The following is a 23,111-nucleotide window of genomic DNA, read 5'->3' on the forward strand; positions in this document are numbered from 1 at the left end:
AGTTTAAGCCAAAAACATACACGAACATCAGTGTTCTGAAACTCCACACCAGAGCAATAAATGAATCTCCCATCTGTAATATGTTTTATTAACGAGCATTCTGTGTCGTAACGTGTTGTGAGGTCTACGTAATGCGCACACTTCCTCATCATCGTGTGGAAACACCTTCAACACGTCCACACTCATCCACACACGCGAGAGGAAGAGAGAGAGAGAGAGAAAGAGGGAGAGAAAGGGGGCGGCGAATCGTTTGCCACCCGCATATTTTCTTTCTTTTAACGTCCTCTTCTCTCTCTGAATCTCTGTTTTCCCTCCTAACATGGCAGCGCTCTCAGCCTGGTTCTGGAACGAGCGCTTCTGGCTCCCACACAATGTCACTTGGGCGGATCTGGCCGACCCCGCGCCCGGGGTGGAGTACCCTAAAGCCGGTCACTTGCTCTCCGCGCTGCCGCTGGCCTTGGGGATCTTCGCGGTGCGGGTCGTCTTCGAGAGGTATGCTTTGCGTGTGATTGGGCGCCCTTTTTGTCCCTCTGGCATTTATTTGGACAGCCAAAACGTTGTGTGGACTCAACTGATGTGTGTGTGTATATACACATCAATCTTTTAAACTCCCATCACATGCTTTCCTGTGTCTTGATACTGAAAGTTAAGGCTGTGCATGCACGCCTCGTTTAAAACGAGCCATCCTGAAGTCCATCTGGGCTGGATGAACTTAAGAGGAATTTCAAGCCTCCAGGTTATGAACTTTCAGCCTGAGGCATCTGTCAGCTGACCAGCTTAAGGCCTAGACTCAGAAAAGAGGATTGCTTTGCTTTTCCTTTGCTTTTTTTGTGTGTCTGTTTTCCCACTTTACAACTGCACTCTCGTTTAATTAAAGAAAGCATGCTTTTTAGTCAAACTTTCTTGTTGAGCAGAAGTGCAGGGATATGTGTGATGATATAGAGTTACCTGATGTTGATTTTGACTATAATATCCGGACACCACACCTTTAGGAGAGCCTGTGATGCATGTGCTGTATAAACACATGCAGTGTCATGTCTCAACTATGCTTTGAATTCAAGAGAGCTTGAGTGGTAACTTGTGTGTTTCTCAGTGTGGGAAAGCTTGGTTTTAAAGGCACAGCGCACTCAAAAATGCACTACTGTTATCTGTCACCAGTTACACGCCCTCACCTTTTAATGTTTGTTGAAGACTTCTTTTTTTTTTTTTTTTTTTTTTTTGGGGAAACGATGAGAGATGTTTGGTGCAATGTTCACGCTGCACTTTTCCATACAATGAAAGCGAATGGGTACCAGTTCTGGTTCAAGGTCTGAAAAAAAAGTGCAAAGTTGAATTTGTAATCTGATACTGTTATGATTGGCTGACGTCATTGCATACGAAACAGTATCAACACCCCCTAACTATTGCTTTTGAGTGTTTTGACAACATAATCAAAATAAAACTGTCGTTTCCTCACAAAGCATTATTAAATAATTAACTTATGGTTTGTGATGCAGCTGCAGTAATATCTAGTCCCACTTCATATTTCAACAAATGTTTCTTTGTGAACTCTCCATGACACTGTGGCTCGTTTACAAACTAAATACTCCAAATAATCCTCTGACATGATCCGGGATGCCATTAAAAATAAACTATCCACTTGTTTCTTACACTGGGATCCTTCAAAAATGCGAAAGAGCTGTTTAAACCAAACACTTTAAACCAAACATGCTTCAGCGACTGAATGTGAATGCAAGTGGGCAGGGCCTATGGTGATGTGTGCTCCCTAGGCGGAGTTTATGCAAATTACCATGCACGGGTGATGTCACCTTGCCCTTTTGGGTCCAAAACGAGCCCTTTTTTTTAGCTTGATAAAATAAATGCTTTTTTCATAAAGAGGAAGACGTTTTAAGTCAAACTGTAAAAAAAAAAAAACTGGGAAAATGCTACTGTACAAAACTGTTAAATGGTTAACGGTAATTTCCCGTAAAATTTACAGGGAAACGTTCACAGAATTCTCTGCGTTACATTTTCAAATTTAGTTTGAATTTGATGTTTCTTCTTTGGAATAACTGTTTCTTCTTATTTTTTTTCTTATCTGTTATGTTTATTAGGGTTTTATGTTACATATAATGTTGTTAAATGAATGTTTATTGCATATTTCATTTTAATGAGTCTCACCATGGTGGTGTTTTTACTGTGTATCTTATTATCACGTGACTTTCTCATCACCATCTGCTTTTGGTGGTTACCAGTGCATTAAAAAGGTACAAACAGATTCCATTACTTCAATAAATGGATATATTAATATTTATACCAGTTAAATTACAGTATTAAACTGTAAATTGAAGATAAAGCTGTTAAACCTAAACCGGTGTTACCGTATTTTTTACGGTATAATTCTGGTAACCACAGCTGTCATTTTTTTACCAGTTATTTTACAGTTTTTTTTTTTAAAGTGTAGGCAACGTGCAGGAAGTTTTAATGATACAAAGACCAAATTTGAATCAAATCAAAAATTTTGTTTTCTCATGTTACCACCTCTTTAAACTGTAATATTGAACGACTTAAAATGTGTCTTATGGTTTTTATGGATGTCTTTTACCAGTTTGAGTGCAAGTAAATTATGCCAAAATCATAATTTTGGTGCAAAACATTCCGTTAATGTGCAAAACATTTAAAAAAGGCAAAGTACTCTGCAAAGTCACTGTCTGTTACAACAAGATTCTGCTCTATCTGCTGTCGGCTTTCCAAAGGAAGAGCATGCAACAAGCTAATATTTTAGATTTAGGACTAATAATAGATTGCAGAAACATTCCAGAGCTTTGAAAGCTGAATGTTTTGTGGGTGGGATCTCGGTTGACGTCTCAACCTCGGTGTTCATGAGAAAAATGGGGTCTATTGTGGTTACAAGCAGAACTGTGTTTCTTTGATAGCTAGCATGCTACTGAATAATGGCTATATTCACGTATAATGGTGTCTGAATGAAACCCCAAACTGTTACGACCAAAACAACCTTTATTTGTTAGTTTGGCTGCTTTCTAGTTCGTTGATGTGGAGTATGATAAACATCTTGAGGAACCTGTTGGGAGAAACAACAACTTCTTACTGATCAAGTTGAGGTAAAAGTATTTGTGGTTTTGAGTCTGGTTGCACCAGTTCCGTTGAAACGGTTTAAAATGTACGTATGACTAGTTTTACTTGCGTGGTTTCCAGCACTTCACTTTAACCACAAGTGAAACCAATCCACAGGACTAACTTAGACACATGGCATCACCAAATGTGAAACACTGACGTGTCCTTAAAGTTATAAATAGTGTTTTTAACGTCAGAAGACTAGATTGAGGCATCTAAAGTAAATTATTAAGATTCAGTCCAGTATTTTTTCTTCTGATTAAATACTAAATTGCATGCAGATTACATACAAGACGGTATTAAGTGAGATACTAGTAATTTCAATGGGTTTTTACCATTTTATTAACATGTCTATGGAGCTTTAGAGCATTGAGTTAAACTAAATGGAAATAACAAATGTTTCCTTGGCAAGTAGATGGAAAAAATAAGTTTAGTAGAATTTATTTACCTAAAGCTTCTGGATACACAATCTTGGGAATCCCATCAATCCTCATTCTTGCAGAGGAACTTGTAAATGTTCAGTGCATCTCTTGAGACACAATCACATTTATGAAGCAGATAGCAGGCGTTTTGTGTCCTGCATGAACACATTACATGGACTCGGGGTGATTTGGTTCTGTCTTGTTGTGCTGGCCTACTTGTTTGACTGTGTCTTGGGTCTGAGGAGGTTAATTAGTCTAGTTAGCCCGGAGGGGGTTGGTCTGGTTTCAGAATGACGTCAGCCGTCTCTCTCTTGATTTATTCATCAGTGGTGACTGTGGACCATAGATAGTGTTGATGTGCTTTAGCCAGGATGAGTTACACACTTGATGGGGGTTTAAACATCTAAACCAGAGACTTTTTTTGGGGGGGGGGGGGACTATGGGAATTTTTGATGCCCTTGCAATTAATTTGTTATGAAACCGAACAGATTTCAGGTTCAAAGTTCTCGTTTCATTTTGTTGGTGTATTAGAGTTCAAGGATTTTACAGAGGGGATTTTGGATCTCTCTTTTTATCGCTCCATAAATCAGAAAATACTCTCAAAGCCAGAAAGAAAGAGAAAAATGTTATTAAGAATAAAATGTTAGGTTAATTATATATAGTGTTGGGTGAGTTACTCTAAAATAGACATTGATTACTCAACAGTGTTATTGGATTGCTGTACGAATTTCTCTTGATTCTCTCGAAAACGATTGCGTTGCTTGTTACTAGTTACTTACTAAATCCCATTTCAGTCCAGTTGAACAACACAAGAATGGACATGAAACTGCTCTTTTAATTCTTTCAAATAAATAATATAAAATTGCATGAATTGTTCTTGAACTGCCCAAAGTATTTAAAGGGAGAAAATTACATTAAAACATAGATTTTAACATTAGATGTTGCGTAGGGCTGCACAATATTGGGAAAAAATGACATTGCGATATTTAATTTTTCTGCGATATATATTGCGATATGAAATATAATCAAATTTTTTCTTACAAACAAAAATGGGGTGAGCACACTTACATTCTCATTTTAAATTATTTAAACATCCACACCATCGTGTCAATTGATTAATATGCGCGAGGGAGAGAGAGCAAGACAGCGCTCGTGTTGTTTGAAGTCTCTCTCTCTCTCTCCCTCACTCTATGATGGTTAAGCTGTGCAATTAATCCGTGAATCACATTCCTCAAGGGCCGGGGAGAAGCTGGCCCGTACAGTTAATGAATAACGGATCAACTACGACAACCTACATCGCACATCCTGCGATGTGACTATCGTGGATTCGTACATCGCGATATCGATGCTTTAACGACACCTCGTGCAGCCCTAATGTTGCGTTTTGATGTTAAATCCCAAAAATATCCAAAAGAGTATTTGCCTTTAATGTATAGTTTAATTTATTTAAATATTTTAAGCTTATTGTACGAATATTAGGCTTGGGCGGTAATACGGTAATATGGTATACCGCGGGATCTAAAAATAGCAACGGTATCAGTTCCAATACCGTCATACCGTTAATAAAAAAAACAACAAAAAACAATGCACTTATATAGGAGACAAGGATTAAATATTGAATACAATTTATTTAATGCCTAAAAATGTGTATGTGTGGTTGTCATCGCGTGACAACGAGACGAGGAGAAAGAGAGAGGAGGGGAAAAGATGGCGAGTTGCGCACCGAGTGACCTGGTCTCAAAAAAAAAAGAACATAAATTCTGCAGTTTGCCAGTATTTCGGATTTCGACCGAACGAGAAGGGAGAGGTGGTAAATAAGGACGAGGCTATTTGCAAATTGTGCCCTCACGAAAAAAGATGACTCTGGGAATATGCTGCAAAAAAAAAAAAAAAAAAAAAAAAAAAAAGCTGATAATGGCAGGTCCTGTCGGCATCGGCAAAGTAGATGACCGAGTCGGAGCTGAAATAACAGCCTACTGTTTAGAGCCAGTTACTCAAGGATACGAGAACCCACTTCATTCATGGAAAAATGCTGACTGGTGTTTTCCCCAGATGTCGCGAGTGGCACGAAAGTACCTGTGCGTCTGTGCCACAAGCACACCAGCGAAGCAGGTTTTCAGCACCGCAGGTAAAGTTGTCGGTCCATAACGTGCCCTAGCGAAAAATCTTGACTAGATTGTATGCCACTTGCCATTCGTTCCTATTGGCACTGTTTATTTTTTATTTATTTAATGGATTCGGGTATTTTTATTTGGTTTTCATTAAAAACTATTTTGGAAAGAAGACTGGAAAGAAGTTGTTTTTATTTAAACATATTGCTTTTCAATAATTTTTATTATATATATATATATATATATATATATATATTTTTTTTTTTTTTTTTTTTTTTTAACTCAACTCTGGTTGAGTGTTGTGGGTCTATTCGCTCTTTTTTTATAAGCTGCTCTTTGTTATTAAAAGTTGTGATTTTTATGGATGGGCGTTTTTCCGCAAATATCACATTCGAATAATTTTGAGCTCACAAAAAACGAATATTCGAATATTCGTTTATTTAAATTAAGTTTAATGAGACAGACGTTATTTTTCAGCAACATTTATTGTTTCTGTCATTTTGGACCAAGCTTACACACAATAAGCTTTAACATTACACATCGTGTTTTGTAGCTGAAAAACTTTAACAACGCAAACAAACAAAAGTAGCCTACAGATTAAAAGCAAAAAATAAATAAATAAAAATAAATAAATAAAAAATGAACAAAGAAAAAACGTAAGCAGCCTGCAGCAATTATGCCATTGTACAGAATGTAGCTTACACTTCACTTTGAAACCGTCTGCAAATCTTTTTTGCTTTTTTTTCCTATTGTTTTACATGTTCTTGTTAAGAAACACGGGCATGTAAACATGATCGGGGGAAAGTCGGCTCCTTAGTCTGTTAACAATAAAGCCGGCAGCGGAGTAAACGCGCTCTGACGGCACAGACGTTGGCGGGACTCACAAATAACGGTGTGCTAAGAGACTAAGTTTTGTGAAGCGCTTCGTGTTTTCGTTTCACCACTGAATGGGATCCTCATCTGGTGGAATACATGGCTCCAGCAAGAACTGTTCCCACTCGTCTTGGCTGGACTCTCTGTAATCATCGCTGAAGAACTGGAGAAGAAGAAGATCTTTTCCGTCGAGTGTGCATTGCATCCTCTTCATCGTTGGTGACGCACCACTCGTCTCGCATCAAGGAAAATGTTCTGATAATGTTCAAAAAAGTTTTTCATCGAGAAACCTGAGATCTTTAGCCCGAGGGTCTAGGGCAGATGCGAGAAGAGGAGTTTTCACTGCATTCTAGAAGTTAGCGGTGTTTATTCGTTGCTTGAGAGACGCCGGAACAATGTTCTTGAATGCGGTCACTTTCTGTGATTCTCCACGGCATATTTGAAGTACTGTAGAAGACCGCAGTTCTTATTCATTCATTAATTATTTTTTGCTTTCATACATCTTCAAATATGCCGTGGAGAATCACAGAAAGTGACCGAATTAGGTTTTATTGTGGACCTTTTTCCCTTTTTTCTTTTCTTTGTGTCAAGCAAAATTGTGTCGAAATTCGAATATCATTTTTATTTATCGAATAATTAGAGCCAAACGAATATTATAATATAATATCTGTGCAAACCCCTAGTGATTTTATTGATTTGTGTGCGCATCTCTGCGCAAAAACTGTTCTGTATGTTTATGTTAATTTAATTATTTTTGACTATTGCTATTTGTTGCTAATAAAAGTTGTTAATATTGTTGTGCATGTCATTTTGTTATTGTTTCTGTATTAGTGTTTGGTATTCAGTTTCTGAATGGTTTAGGCACAAGCCAACAGTTTGGTGATGCTGTCTCAGCCTTACGTCATATTTTTTTTAATTATTCACGGTAATACCGTATACCGAGGTAAAATAGGGAGGAGGTTTGACGGTATCAAAATTTGGATACCGCCCAAGCCTAACGAATATACACTAACTTATTTTAACTTATTATATAAGGCATTCATTTATTTCATTAATCCCCAGATTACACACCAATTTTTCTTATTGGCAAAAAAAAGATGACATTCAATTGAAGTGTGTCACTGTGCTCTTGACATGAATTACGTACGCTGTTTTTGTTTCTTTATTCCCTGAGGACTCAAAACATTCCCTCAACCTTCATTCACACAGTGTAATTACTCTCTCTCTGTCACACACACACACACACACACACACATGCCCAAGGTCTTATTCATGCCGCACTTGTTTTGGCTCCTTCTCTCAAAGGACTGTGTTCAACTGTCGTGCCGATAACATAGACTCATAATGACTCCACAGGAGTGACACTGGCATTCACGGCTGTTGCTCAAGAGGTTTAGGTTTTGGAAATGTGTCATCACCCGTTTCCAGGATCCCTCCCTCTAGAGTTCAGTCTGTCACTGAATAGTTAATGCTCTAGACAGCTCTAGTACTGCGGGTCTTCTGGGTTTTTCCTGAGTCAAACGTTGCCTTTAGTTGTAGCTTGCATGCATTGTCATTAATATTTGTTAAGATGTTTGATTGCATCTTTGCGTTTAATTAACAATTCAGATATTTCATTGCATTTTATGTTTACATTGGATACATGACTTATTTTTGGAACATATTAAGCATCTGCAACATCCTTTGAATTTAAAAGATATTTATATTTTAAAGTTTCTTAAGTTCAGTTCGAAACTAAAAATTCAGAACTTTACAAACTTGAGTTTAAAAGCATTTTCACACATTTTTCTTGAGCGTTACATTTCAATGTAGGAAAAAAAACATGAAGTCAGTGCTTTCAGACAATTTCGAAACCATCAGAAATTCTAATCTAAAATCTTGGTCGTACTTGGTTTTAATGATGTTATATGTGTGTGTGTGTGTGTGTGTGTAAAACTTGGTAACTGGTTGAATTAATATAATCAAATGTAGACATGTCCATTTAGTAAAAAATTGCATTTTAATCCAATCGTGACAATTTCAGTTTATTTATATTTTTTCTGATGCAATGCAAATGAATTTCAGTTGAATTCGAATGATCAGATATAACTTCATATTTTTCTAAAAGAATCTCCCAAATCTTGATTCTTGAACTGAAGCATACTTTAAAGTCAAATTCCATTATGCGTCACATAATTTAGTGGAAAAACTTGAATGTGGAATTGTAATTTAAATTAAAGTTTGTATTTTATCTAATTATTGTCAGTCTATATTTACACCCATCAATTATTCTAAGAATTCTAAGAATTTAATATTGAAAACTTATCATGGATGTGATTTATCAAAATTGTGTTGATTTGTCTTTTAGTTTTATTTGAAGTTAAAGGAAAAGTTAACCTAACAATGAAAATTCTGTAAAAATGTACTTAACCTCAGTTAATGGCAGCCATTCACTTTCATAATACCGAAAATAATGCTAATGAACTCAATGGCTACCATCAACTGTTTGGGTATCGACATTCTTCAAAATATTTTTAGTGTTCGACAAAAGAAAGAAACTTGAGTGTGAGTAAATTATGTCAGAATGGTCATTTCTGGATCAATGATCCCTTTAACCTTCAGCTGACAAATAGTTCAATTGGTTATCTGTAGTCTTTTGTTGAGGTCATGTTGATCTGCCAAAAAATTCAACTTTTACATCCTGGAAAGACATAGAAAAACAACGAGAACGAGTTTCCACCAAGATAGGACAAGCTCAGGTCATGTTTCACTTATCAGTGCCTCAAATCAAATTAGTGAGAAAATGGCAAATGCTGTTAGCTGGCTGTTCTGGCATGACGAGGTTACAGCACTGAACACGAGCCTCGTACACAAACAGCCAAACCATGAACCATTCAGAATCCCTGCTTTAATGACATCAGCTAAATCAGTGCCAGAAATGATGCGTGTGATGTCGGTGATGTAATCTGCATGAATCAAGCTTTCAGCATTTGACCCTGAGATGTTGCCACACTTCATCCTGTTTAACATTGAATCAGAAGTCCAGTGCGGTTGCCTGTCACCAGTCAGTTTTAGGCCGTCATTATTTGTTTCACAAGCTCTTCAAAACCTCGTGATTTCGTTCAAACCGGCCTGGAAATACTCTACTTCCCTTTCATAGCTCATATAAAGAAGTGAGGTCCTTCCTCAGTATTGCTTTGTTTTCCAGTACAAATATATGTAAATGAAGGGACATTTTAATTGAGACACAAAATGACCTGGCATTGTCTTCTTTGCTATAAAATAAAATAAAAATAAATTAATGAAAATTGGGTGAAATTGTGGAAAATTTTGTTGACGGATAATTTTCGTCAACATTTTTGTTCACCGACGACAACGAGACTCAAACTCTTTTTGAATGACAAAAAAATCTGACCTTAACCCAATGAATAAAAACGAGACGAAAATGTAAGGAGGGACGATTTTCGAAGATATTAATTCAGAACGAATCTGCTGCATAGTTAGGAGTTTAGATGCGTATATATGAAGCTAACACACACTTGCTGAACGTCTCACAAACAATATTTAAAAATATCAATATGTGGGAGTGACCCAGGACCACAAAACCAGTCTTAAGTGTAAATATTTCAAAATTGAGATTTATATATCACAAAGCTGAATACATAACTTTTCCTTTGATGTATTGTTTGTTAGTATCAAACAATATTTGACTGAGATAGAACTATTTGAACATTTGGAATCTTGAGGGTGCGAAAAATTCTAAATACTGAGAAAATCGCCTTTGATGTTGTCCAGATAAATTGTTAGCAATCCATATTACGAATCCAAAATTACGTTTTGATATATCTATGGTAGGAAATTTACTAAATATCTTCATGGAACATGATCATTACTTAATATCCTAATGATTTTCGGTGTAAAAGGAAAATCTATCATTTTGTACCCATACATTGTTTTTTCAGCAGTTGCTAAAAATATACCCCAGCGACTTAAGACTGCTTTTGTGCTCCAGGGTCCCATATGGATAAATTTAAGGACTCGAGAGAGAACTAAATTCGCTCTGGTTTTCTGAGCACAGACACTGAAGTATACACACAAACAAAGCGAGTACTCTCTAGCGTCGCATAAATGGAGAATTATATTCAAAATTATGTCATTATGTCCATTTTGACCAGTATTTACATTTGATACCCAACAAAAGCTCATGTGTGTGCGGTGACAAGGCCTTCTATTGTCTCAGAGTAGGAAAAGCCCCCGTCCCACGTGGAGTCACGGTTTGTGTCTTCAGACGTCCCACCAGTACAGCTCTGAAACCAAACACAGATGGTCATGTGACGACACAGGCGAAGTCCGGCTGGGGCAGCTTTAATGATTGAGGTTTTCTTTTTACTTTTTGCTGAGACTGGCATTCGCAGATTAAGTGAGATTGTATTGTTCCAAACATCTGTTTACTGATGAACTAGCTCAGATTTTTAGTGTCATCTCTAATCAGCGGGCTAATGTTTAGTTGGGACCCAACTATCACTTTGACCCTGTCATCGTAAACTGAATACTGTGAATGTGTCAATCTCAAAATGTCACCGTTTACACAACTCCCTTTGTGTCTTAGCCTTCTGGTGCACTGTTAAGACACTTCACTTCATCCCTAGACACTAAAAATGTCTTTCCGTCCTGTTTTAATTTAAAACAAATTGCTTGCATTTCATGGGAGCGTCAGATTCCACAGTGCAGCATGTAGTATTTGTGGACAGGCGGCACAGTTTAACGGGCCTGGAGACATAGTTCACCCATGTGTGCCAATTCTGGGTTAATGAACTGCTCAAAACAACATTGTCAACACATTGCTACAACGGCCATTGAGCATGCAGGGTCATTACAGAGCGGTGTGTTCAGTAAGCTGCTCACTGGGCCGGTTTTATTGTTTGGGAGACGTGGCGTGAGTTTTATATTAAGAACTTTGACCACAATTAACTGGCGTTTTTGTTCTTATGAAGACTATTTAGCATGATGAACGAGTCATGTGTTTGAAAAAGCTTGTGTGTTTTGTCTTTTACCTTGTTTTTGTTGTAGGAACGTTCTTTTTGACCTAAAAGCCATTGTTACGAAATGCATTAAAAATGCCCAATGTAAAATGTAAAACATCAAAAAGAGATATTAAGAGATATTAATGACCAATGATGAACACAACAATATTAAGTCATTTCGTTTTTCAAATTAACATAGAAAAAAAAAATGCAGTAAACCGATGTTTTCCTAATCATAAATATTACTAGGACTCAATGTACCAAAACTTACATTTGAGGGAACATTTTAAGTGAGGATAAATGAACAAGTGTTTAGGAAATCATATAATGAAACAGTTTCATAAAATAAAATAAAAAAACAGAACTACAGAAACTTGCGTAAACTTGCGTAAACTTGCGTTGTGTAATGTGTAATAATTTTCTAAATTGATCATAGATAATGCTAATAATTCATAATTTCATTTTATACATTTATTATTTTATTTACTTTATTAATCGTATAGCATATTAACAGTTTCTTGGATATATAATGTAAATGCCGTTCAGAAATTCCATTCAGCTTCTGTTAGTGTTTGAAAGAGTTTGTATTTTTTTATTAATTTTAATATAGACCTATTATGTTAGGTGTTATTATGTGTTATTTACATTGTATTTTTCCTTTTTCTGTATTTATTTTCCAAATGCATCTTTCTGATCAAATATTCAAATATTCTTTGATTCAACATATGCAATGTAAAATAAAATAATAATGCATGTTTTCCACAGTGTTTTTACATGGATTATTCTACAATTATTTTATTTCAACAAATTAACAATAAATATAATATTTCCTACATGTTTTTACAATTTTGTTTGTGCGACTTTGTGTGTTTTCCAAATTTGGCAAAAAAAAAAAAAAATTTTTTTGGCAACGGTCATTGCTTGGATATATTTTGCACCCATTACACACATCACTGGTTGAATCATTGTTGAAAACAATGCAGTGTATTCAAAGCTTTCAAAGAAATGGTTAAAACGCACATGATCTTAGTTACTTCACTGACTTCTTTTTTTAGCTAGGTTTCTTAGAAAACCAAGTCCTGACTTTGTTACATAATGACGTGAAGGCCTAGGTTTCCATTTATTTATTTCTGTGACCAGGATGCATTTCCAGAACTGGATGTATTTGTTTCTTATTTGATTTCTTCGTGGTATGAGATACACCAGACTTGACGATGTGAGATGTTTGGGATCAGCACATGCAAATAGATTTCCATCACACACCACCAGTGCTTGTTTGTTACTTTGTTTATAGATTTAATGGAACCGAAGTGTCTCACTCATAATGTTCACATCCTTAAGATTCGTCAGCACCTTCTGGCGTCCATTAATCCTGGAGTCAGACTGATTTGTTTGGCACTCACTGGAGTTTTAGGCATGTAGCTGGATTTTGCATGAGTCAAATCAGCTTTCTGTGCTTTTTATAATGTGTCTGAAAAGCTGATATTTAAGAGCTTACTAGGTAAACTAGCTCCTACATTAGCACTTAAATCACTGAGAGCTCGGTGCCTTTTAACAATAAGTTTTGGGATATATTTGTTGTCCTTTATTAGCACCTACTATTAGGTGTTGTATATCTGTTATTGTGCACCTGCTAGTAAAACTGGATTTCAAAATGTACATAGTGAAATGATGTTTGATCATGTTAATAGTCATTAAATCAAGATTTGTGTTTGAGTAGTGGATTAAATCTAGATGAGTAAAGTCTGTAAACAAACACTGATGTTAGCTTGACAAAGCCTTGTGTCAGGGTTTGAAATGCTTGAAGTCAGTAAAATATTATTAATATGTTTTACTACATTGTTAAAATGTTTAAGCAAGTAGCTAGCATGCTGCTGTTAACATGTTTTAGCACATAACCAGCATGATTTAGCATTTCGTTAAATTGGATTATCATGTTGCTACCATGTTTGATCACTCTGTTGGCATGTTTTAACATATTATGAACGTTTTACAAGCTCCTAGCATGATTTGAAACTCATTGTTAACATTTTAACATATTGCTAGCATGATTTTAGCACATTGTTAACATGAATTTGCAACTGGTTACCATGTTTAAACATTTTGCTTGAATGTCTTAGCACATTGCTAGTATGTTTAGCATGTTGCTAACATGTTTTAGCTAGCATTTTCTAATTCCACATCTTATCGCTAACATGATTGAGTATCTTCTTAGCGTGTTGCTAGCAGGATTTAGCACAATTGTAGCATGTTTTCAGGATTTTTTTCCCACCCAAAATGTTTAACACACAAAATGAAGAACAAAGAATGCTGTACAAAGCATGAACACGAGCAAGTTTTAGCACATTTCTAGCATAGTTTAACGTTGCTAGCATGTTCTAATTCCACAGTTTTCGCAAACATGATTGGCTATCTTCTTAGCATGTTGTTAGCATGAATTTAACCAATTTTTTGCAATGTCTAACATGTTTTAACACATCGTTATGGTGTGCGCAAACACATCTTTTTTTTGCGCATGCCGGAAATTTACCTGACGTGTTGTCGCGCAAGCCAATCAGAGAAGAGCTTATTGATGCATCCGATAGTATCTTAAAAAAAAAAATGGTTTCTATTTATTAAATTTTGTTTATTCACGCGAGAATCATAAAAAACTTGTTGCGACCAATTAAGAGCGAGGTTACGCGATGCAAGTATTCACTTCGCTTTTGGTGTGCACGCACTATCAGTATTTTAAATAGTATCCTGAAAACTACTATTTAAAATATAGTCTCAGAAGTCAAAATCATAAAATCGGTTTATTGTAAAACACTTCAGATCTAGATTAGTACGTCCGGCATGCAAATCACTTGAATCTGGTCTTGATAGCACAGGATAAGATTGTGATTTATCTCTGCGTTCCTCCTTCAGGTGTATCGCGGGTCCATGTGCCTCCATGCTTCAGATCCAGACAGAGTTGAGTCGGAGAGCTCAGCCCAACGCCGTTTTGGATAAAGTGTTTACATCCATCACAAAGGTATGCTGAAACAGTGTAATGGAAAATAAAACCATGATAAGCCATGAGAGAGAGAGAGTCATTGACCAACGTAAACTGGTAAAAATAAGATTAAAATACTATCAAAACATTTCCCAGCCCCTTTTTTAGACATTATTCAGTGCTGGATTTTCTCTTTTATGAACCTTTTGTTCCTCTGCTGTCACTGTGTGTTTTATGAGGCCATCAGAGCGATATCTTCAACTTTAGTCTAGAAACCGACCGTAAATACACCTCAGGCAGGTTTAACATTAGCTGACAGATGGATAGAGTTGTGACATTTTCTCTTTACAATCACCAGTGTCTTCAAAGAGCCGACTGGTAGAATGCTGTAAAACGTCTTTATCAGCTCTGAAGCTGAAGATTGGGTGGAGATCTGAACTGAAAACTTTCAGGAGAGAGCTGTCAGTCATGTGCTCTCATTTCTGACGGTTATTCTGTAGGCTTTTATTTTTTTCAGTTTTTGTATCAACTTAAGGTGGTTTATGTTCCATATTTTTACATTTTTTTTATGGAAAGTAGAATGTATATATACCTTATGTTCCATTTATGGTCCAAGTATTGTTTTTATTTAACTTTTTATTTATATATATATATATATATATATATATATATATATATATATATATGTATGTATATATGATTATGTATATTTATGTTTTTTTTTTTTTTTTTTATGAAAACTAAAATGTTTTTACTTTTGTCCTGGACACAGACTTTAAAGCTTACAATGTAAAACTCTCTTAGAAATATGTAATTATATTTAAAAGAAAAAAAGTTAAATGTGGCTATTTCAGTGTCAGTGCTTGATTTAAATACATAGTTTCACAATTTTTGTCTGGAACATTGAGAAGGTCTTGAGATACGAGACATGAAGAACTGAATAAAATTAAGATGTCAATTTTGAGTTATTTTCGGCGCTGATAGCCTTGTGTGTAGTGTGATGACATAAACGCAGTTGCGCCACGGGCGTCCCCAGTTCGAATCCTGACTTTTGACCTTTGACCTTCTGACCTTTCACAATCCCGCCCCTTTTTCTCAAAAATAAAAAAAATTTAAGTGAATAAAAATAAATAAATTTCGTTTCCAGTTAAGCTTAAATTGTCAAATTATGCAAAAAAAAAATTATATATATATATATATATATATATATATATATATATATATATATATATATATATATATATATATATATATATATATATTTTTATAATTTTTTTTTTGCATAATTTGACAATTATTATATATAATAATAATAATAATTATTATTATTATATATATATATATATATATTAATTATGTGTGTGTGTGTAGAGGACAAATAAATAAAATGCTAGCAAGAATTTATTCACATCTTAATAATTGCACAATACAGAGAAGGATGTTTTGAGCCATGATATCGAACACTTTTTCTTGTTTATTTTTGTTTCCAGTCCCCAGACTCGAAGCACTTAGAGGGTCTGTCAAAGCAGCTGGACTGGGACGTCAGGAAGATCCAGAGATGGTTTCGACAACGGCGGAACCAGGACAAACCCAGCAACAGAACCAAGTTTTGTGAGAGCATGTACGTTTTAATGCTCTTCTGCTAGCGTGCATGAATGCATGCTAGTGCATTAGCTTAAAGAAATTAGAATCTCAGATTTTTTATTTTATACACACTTTTATGGAGAGTGATTGATATTTTGACTATACCATTTGTCCAGTATTGGTACACATTCTAATAATAATTCATCTTAGAGATTGTTAGTTTGGTTCATTAGAAACCTTTTACAGATTGAAAAATACTAGTTGGGTCCATTGGCGGTGAAAGAGTGGGCGGAGTCTCTTCCTCCATTGGTCAGATTTCCTGTCAATCACAGTTTCACTTGAAGTGCTCTAGATTGACCGTGAAAATACAAATGCATGTTGATGTTGGAGGAGCAGTTGTTGTGCTTCACATGGGAAGCTATTACACATCTACCATCAGATATTTTGGAAACGGAGCCCTGTGGGTCTTTCCTGATTGATTCGTATCAGATGCTTCTGTTGTCAAACTCATTCTCAATGATTCAGCAGTGAAAGCAGGCCTCTGGCTGCCATGTTTCTCAACACATGGGATTGTGTTCAGCTTTTCCTTTCTGATCGCTGTGCTCTGTGGTTCCTCTCATTTGCAGCCGTGTGTTTGTTTTCTCTGCAGGTGGAGGTTTACATTCTATCTGTGTATATTTACGTATGGGATCCGTTTCCTGTGGCAGGTGAGTTACGGCTGAAAGATGTGGAGTTACAGACAGATATCACCGTCTCGGCAGCTTATGTGATTTCTTTTTTTAATCTGTGTGTGTTTGTGTTGTAGTCTCCCTGGATGTGGGATACGAGACACTGCTGGTACAATTACCCCTATCAGGTAACACTTAAATGTTGCCATTTTCTGATGTGGGTTCATGAATCGTAACGGTGATCTTTTTCCCGTCATGTTTCAATTGTGCAAACAATCCACAAATTTATAAGAGCATGTAAAGGAAAACTGCAAAGGACATGTTGTTGAATTGATGCAAATTTAAATAATAGTAAATAAATAAAAAATCTTAAGTATATAAATGATTGCAAATGGGGAATGCAAAAATATTTTTATATATAGTACTGTACAGCACTTTGGGTATTAGAAAAGTGCATTATAAATAAATAAGTATTGTTTTGTTCTCAAAATGTGTTATTAATATTAGTAAGGATTTAGATAATAAATTTGCTTGGTTGTCTTGAAAGAAAAAAAAAATTTCATTGCAAAAAAAAAAAATCTTTAAAATGTTTGACACATCATCCATTACATGCATTTTAATTTTAATTCAATTATTTTATTTTATAAGGATGTGTATAATGAAACAACATAAAAAATCTCAATGATCCTACAGTTGATTTCACATTTTAATTTTATGTACGTATTTATTTATTTTTTTTGGTACATTTAACCATTTATTTGTTTGTTTGCTTATTTTATTTATGATAAAATTAGGATTTAGGGAGTAAATGCATAATGCATCACAAATATGATTTCACATTATAAACAAAAAAATATGCTTTTTTTATCACCTGGAATTTTACCAGTTTCCTCAGACTTATTTTCTACTCTGTAATATGTGTGTGTGTGTGTGTGTGTCCTGTAGGTGCTGAGCTCAGGCCTGTATTATTATTATATCACAGAACTGGCCTTCTACTGGTCGCTCATGTTCTCTCAGTTCACAGACATCAAAAGAAAGGTGAGCGTTCCTGAAACAAACACCAGCGATTCATTTCTACTCTATTTAATCCAGTGTTTAATTCACTTAGTTCTCCACTGCCTCGCGTCAGCAGCTCTGTCATGTGACCTGGATTAAATCTACTCCAGATCTGTGTTAGAGAATGAAACGAAATGATCTCTTGTGCAGCTGTCAGACGCACATGGCTGCTCTTGTTTCTCTGTTTCTGTGTTTCTCGCCCGGCGTCTTCGGTGTGTGGCTCGTCTGTCTGTTTAAGATGCGACCTGCCGTGGCCATTCTGAGCCCAGAGTTTTGACTCCATCATAACATAGACGATGTTGTTCCTCTTTATTTCTAGACGTGTCTGGAGAATTCGTCTACTGTTTGAAGCTTAAGGGAAAAGTTACAAATCTGAGCTGTTTTTGTGCGCTCGTGTGGAATTAGCATCATGTTTTCATGTTTTACACACATTATTTCGGGTGTGTTTCTGCAGGACTTCCTCATCATGTTCATTCATCATCTGGCGACCATCAGCCTGATCAGTTTCTCGTATGTGAATAACATGTTGCGTGTGGGGAGTCTGGTCATGTGTGTTCACGACACATCGGACTTCCTGCTGGAGGTGAGAACACACACCAATGCTTTACTCTCACATTATTCTGGATAATATAAGATTTTGAAGTGAAACTGGGCCTAGAGTTACTAGTATTTTCATATTTTATTCAGTGCTACATGAGCAGCCTTTATAAAACAGACATATTCAAAAATACCTGTATGTTGCATATATATATTATACATAACATTAAATGTAACATAATATATATCTAATATTACATTAAAACAGTTTTTCATTTTGTTTTTATTGTTATAGATAGATAGAAACCAAATATTATAGTTCATGTATTATTATAGCACTATTTAGAAATGAGCATTTAAGTGACAGTTGATGCACTTTTTAGAATCATTAATATTCTAATAGAATTTTCACACTTTCATAGTCATTTAAATTTGAGTTAGTGTTATTGTCATTTTTATTAGTTCTGTTTTATGTCTATTTAGTTATTAATTTACATTTTTTAATGTCACCTCAACAGCTTCCCTAAAAAAATGTAATCCAAGAAACACGTTTGTATTTTGTTCAACATTTTTTTTTTTCAGATTTAATAATTATTTTTGTTTTACTTTACAATAATTACATTTTCTTACTTAATAAAATAAATAAATAAATAATAATAAATTTTAAAAAGTGTATATATATATATATATATATATATATATATATATATATATATATATAAACTGCATTTAATCAAGTACTGATGTATAAAATTCTATCCCACTGTTTTTCTTGTTTTTCCAAATGCAATATTTTTTAATGTATTTTTTTACATTTTATTTTTGCATTCATCAATTAATTTATTTTTATTTCTTCTTATAGGCCGCAAAGCTAGCAAACTACGCCAAATCCCAGCGTTTATGTGACATCTTGTTCGTGGTGTTCAGTATGATCTTCTTCGGGACGAGATTGATCATTTTCCCCTTCTGGTCAGTATCCCATCCGTGTGTGTGTGTGTGTGTGTGTGTGTGTGTGTGTGTGTGTGTGCTCGGGTGATCATTTAATAGTCCAATTAACTGTGTTTGAGAGCCGCTGCTGCTGGTCTCCTGCAGAGTGAAACCCGAGCGTCAGGATTCAGTGTCTCGGGTTTAGTGTCACGATGACAGATCCACTGAGCTCCACTGCAGATACAGCAGGACATCCCGTAGAGAAATCACTATGTCTTAAAGATCCTCTAAACTGTTTTACACAACCGTCTTGATTCTGATTGGCCAGAAGCTGTTTTATTCACGATTAAGAGCAGCTATGACAGTCTCATCCGGTTCTGAGCGACACCCTTAGCTACATAAACATTCAATAATGTAGTGTCAGAACAGTTCGTTCAGCAAAGTGAACTGTTTATTATTTCTGTAATGAATAATGAGTGAAGGGGATGCACTAACTCGTGTCTAACAACAGCCTTCAGCTGGGACTTATTCAGCCTCTCATCGCTTACTTATCACTTTGTTGTTTTACTAAATATTGCATACTAATACTAAATGCATATTAATAGCATCAATTTATTATTTATATTATTAATACTAAAATAAGTGTTAAATGTTGAAAGTCTCATGCATTTTAGAAATTAAATGGAAATTAAATACAATATAGAAAATGTATTCAGTAGTAGATTATTGCATTGCATTGATGTATAATAGTAATTAAATAAAAGTTTTTATAACTTTAATAAGAAACGCAGTGAAGAATGCTTATGTCATGACACAAATTTCACATTGCAGAAAAAAATAAATATCCTAAATGGTTTTTACCTTGTTTGTTTTATTTTAATGATGATTTATCAAAGATTAATGTAATAAAAATGTTAAAAGTAAAATATCAAAACATTAATGGCTATATATATAATTTCATTATTACGTTCTCATTTAATAAACATAATAGTTTTAATGCCAACAGATCATGAAAACCTCTCTGCAGCCATAGTTTTAAAACCATTAATACTTTAAACATTATTTTTTTTTAATTTCCTGTTACTTCTTTTTTATCAAAACAACAACCTGTTAAAGTAAACATTGATTATTTGAATGCTTATGTGATATCGTGTTATCAAATGAGGTTTATTATTTTATTAATTACATATCTAATATTTTTAATTACTGATACTTTGTGCCAGTTTCCCAGGAAGTGGCTGTTTTGTTATCTTGAATCCATGAGATAGAAATAGTGTTTATTCACAAATGTTTCCGTGATATTTCAAGTTGAATTCGCAACTTTGGACGTAAATATTATCTCTTTTAAAACTGTTTCAAAATCTGAATATATGACGACGAATGTTATACGACGTATACAAAATATTAAAGCAGACATAGATGGGTTTGTTTTATTCATCAGATTTGGAGAAATGTAGCATTGCATCACTTGCTCACCAATGGATCATCTGCAGTGAATGGGTGCCGTCAGAATGAGAGTCCAAACATCTGATAAAAACATCACAATAATCCACAAGTAATCCACACCTCTCCAGTCTATCAATAAATCTCTTGTGAAGCCAAAAGCTGCGTGTTTGTACAAAAAAAAAACAAAAAAAACAATCCAAATCAATCATTGGGATGTTTTAACTTCAAACTGTTGCTTCTGGCCACAATATGACTCCATAATCCATAGAAAAGCATCATCTAGTTTACTGGTAATGTGAAATAATGGTGAAATGACTGGTAAAAGCGCATGCTCAGATGAAGTGTGTTGTTGTTGTTGTTGCAGGATTCTGAACACGACGCTGTTCGAGAGCTGGGAGATCATCGGGCCGTACCCGTCCTGGTGGCTCTTCAACTCTCTGCTGCTGGTGCTGCAGCTGCTGCACGTCATCTGGTCCTACCTCATCGCCCGCATCGCCTTCAAAGCCATCATGAGAGGAAAGGTGCGCACAGACCCGCTCTCAGCCACATGTTCGGCAGCTCCACGGTCATGTAGTCACACGCGTGTCCTCTCTGTGTATCTTTCTCTCCTGCAGAGCTGGTTTGTCTTTCCCCTCTCTAGCTGCTGGAAGGCTGTTCCCGTCTTCCAGCTTCTTTCAGTCCTGATAGAAACCTTGCGCTCTTTCTGCTAAACTCCCTCGCTTTAGGCTTTCTCTCTCTCTCAGTGTCTTCGGCTGTAAGTCTGCTTTCTTTACTTGATTTCCTGGTTCATCGTAAAACAGCCTGAAATGTGATTTGAGCTGAATGTGTTTCGAAAGACTAGTTTACTCTTTTCCATTCAAGCCATTCAAGATTTAGATGAGTTTGTTTCTTTAGCAGATTTGGAAAAATGTAGCATTGAGTCACTTGGGTCTCCAATGGATGCTCTGCAGTGAATGGGTGCCGTCAGAATGAGTATCAAAAGTTCGTAAAAACACATTATAATAATCCACAGGTAATTCGGACCATCAGTTAATGTCTTGTGAAAAGCCGAATGTTTGTAAGAAACAATATGTTTTTAATTTATAACTGTCTCTTTTGGCTAAAATATGACTCCATAATCCATGATAATACTTCATTGAGTGAAAAGGTTGTCTCGTCTGAATCAGGAGCGAAATCTGCACAGATCAAACACTGTTTACAGCCTTTGAACTTTTGAGAGGATTTTGACGTTTTGATTTTTCCATTAGATGAAGCATTATTATGGATTATGGAGTCATGTTGATGCCAAAAGTAACAATTTGAAGATCAGACCTCCAAATAATGGATTTGTTTCTTACAAACACGAAGCTTTTGTCATCTCAAGATGTTAACTGATGGACTGGTGTGGGTTAATTGTGATGTTTTCATCAGCTGTTTGGACTCGTATTCTGACGGCACCCATTCACTACAAAGGAGCCACTGGTGAGAAAATGATACAATGCTACATTTCTCCAAATCTGATGAAGAAACAAACCCATATAGATCTTTGAGTGGAGGATTTTGCTTTTAAAGCACCCAAGCGCCATCTTGAGGAAGGCGCCAACATTTTCTAGCCATATTATTAAACCAAAACAGCCCTTAAAAATAAAGTGACCATTGAATTTGGTCTGCTTTTAAAACTGTTAAACAAATTTAAGTTGATAAAAAGATTAAACAAATTATTTTTTAACATACTATATCCAAACCATTTGAAGTACTACGACTAATACCCCAAATGTTGTTCCAGGTGGGCAAAGATGAACGCAGCGACATCGAAAGCAGCTCGGAGGAAGAAACCGAAACGACACTCAAAGAGCGACTCAAGACGGCTCAATCCCGAGGAGAGAATGGCACCAACGGCCATTTTGGCTCTAAACCTTGGAGCCAGAACCACAACAACTGGTGACGCTCCCTCCGTGTGGCCTTGCACACACAGAACTCATGTCCCAGAAATATCGCGATGGCACTACTCCTCGTCCCTGTACCAACAGCAGAAATGACCAAACACCAATGAAATCACCCTGTTGTGGGACTTTTGAGACTCAGTGACGGAGTTTGGGGCGTCATTCCAGTGACGATGGGACAGTAATGACAATATGGCCACTAGGAGAAGCTTGTGAAAGAGAAAACGATTAAATTAGTGATATTTGCATTCCCTCGTTTCCTTGTCTCGGGAGCCGAGAAGACGCTTCTTCTCCGCACTTCACATTTTACTGAAGTTTAGGAAAGAAGATTCTCTGCGGATTTTAATGGTCAGATGTACATGAGTTTCCATACAGTTGCTTCTCTTCTCGTTTTCATTGTTTGTTTGATGTGTTTGTAATTTGTTTCCTGTGCTGTTTTTCATTCCGTTTTTTAATTATTAAAATGAAAGCTGG

The 23,111-nt window shown here is 35.7% G+C and overlaps 1 protein-coding gene across 1 annotated transcript; it reads left to right on the forward strand.

Moving 5' to 3' along the window:
* The first annotated feature begins 189 nt into the window (after positions 1-189).
* Positions 190-23,111, forward strand: LOC113039395 (ceramide synthase 5-like). The gene is made up of 10 exons (XM_026197285.1): positions 190-492; positions 14,431-14,536; positions 15,988-16,118; positions 16,731-16,788; positions 16,887-16,937; positions 17,695-17,787; positions 18,260-18,388; positions 19,205-19,311; positions 21,080-21,236; positions 22,481-23,111. The coding sequence occupies exons 1-10, from the start codon at positions 320-322 to the stop codon at positions 22,637-22,639; spliced, it is 1,164 nt and encodes a 387-aa protein (XP_026053070.1). The 5' UTR covers positions 190-319; the 3' UTR covers positions 22,640-23,111.

The sequence above is a fragment of the Carassius auratus genome, chromosome 22 (assembly GCF_003368295.1).
Source record: "Carassius auratus strain Wakin chromosome 22, ASM336829v1, whole genome shotgun sequence".
In the NCBI taxonomy this organism is placed as follows: Eukaryota; Metazoa; Chordata; class Actinopteri; order Cypriniformes; family Cyprinidae; genus Carassius; species Carassius auratus.

What these genes read in the sequence shown, in the direction of transcription:
- LOC113039395 (XM_026197285.1), top strand. Translation starts at nt 320, where the DNA reads ATGGCAGCGCTCTCAGCCTGGTTCTGGAACGAGCGCTTCTGGCTCCCA. An exon ending in GTGCGGGTCGTCTTCGAGAG is followed by an intron (nt 493 to 14,430) that starts GTATGCTTTGCG and finishes TTCCTCCTTCAG; the next exon opens with GTGTATCGCGGGTCCATGTG. An exon ending in CATCGGACTTCCTGCTGGAG is followed by an intron (nt 18,389 to 19,204) that starts GTGAGAACACAC and finishes TTCTTCTTATAG; the next exon opens with GCCGCAAAGCTAGCAAACTA.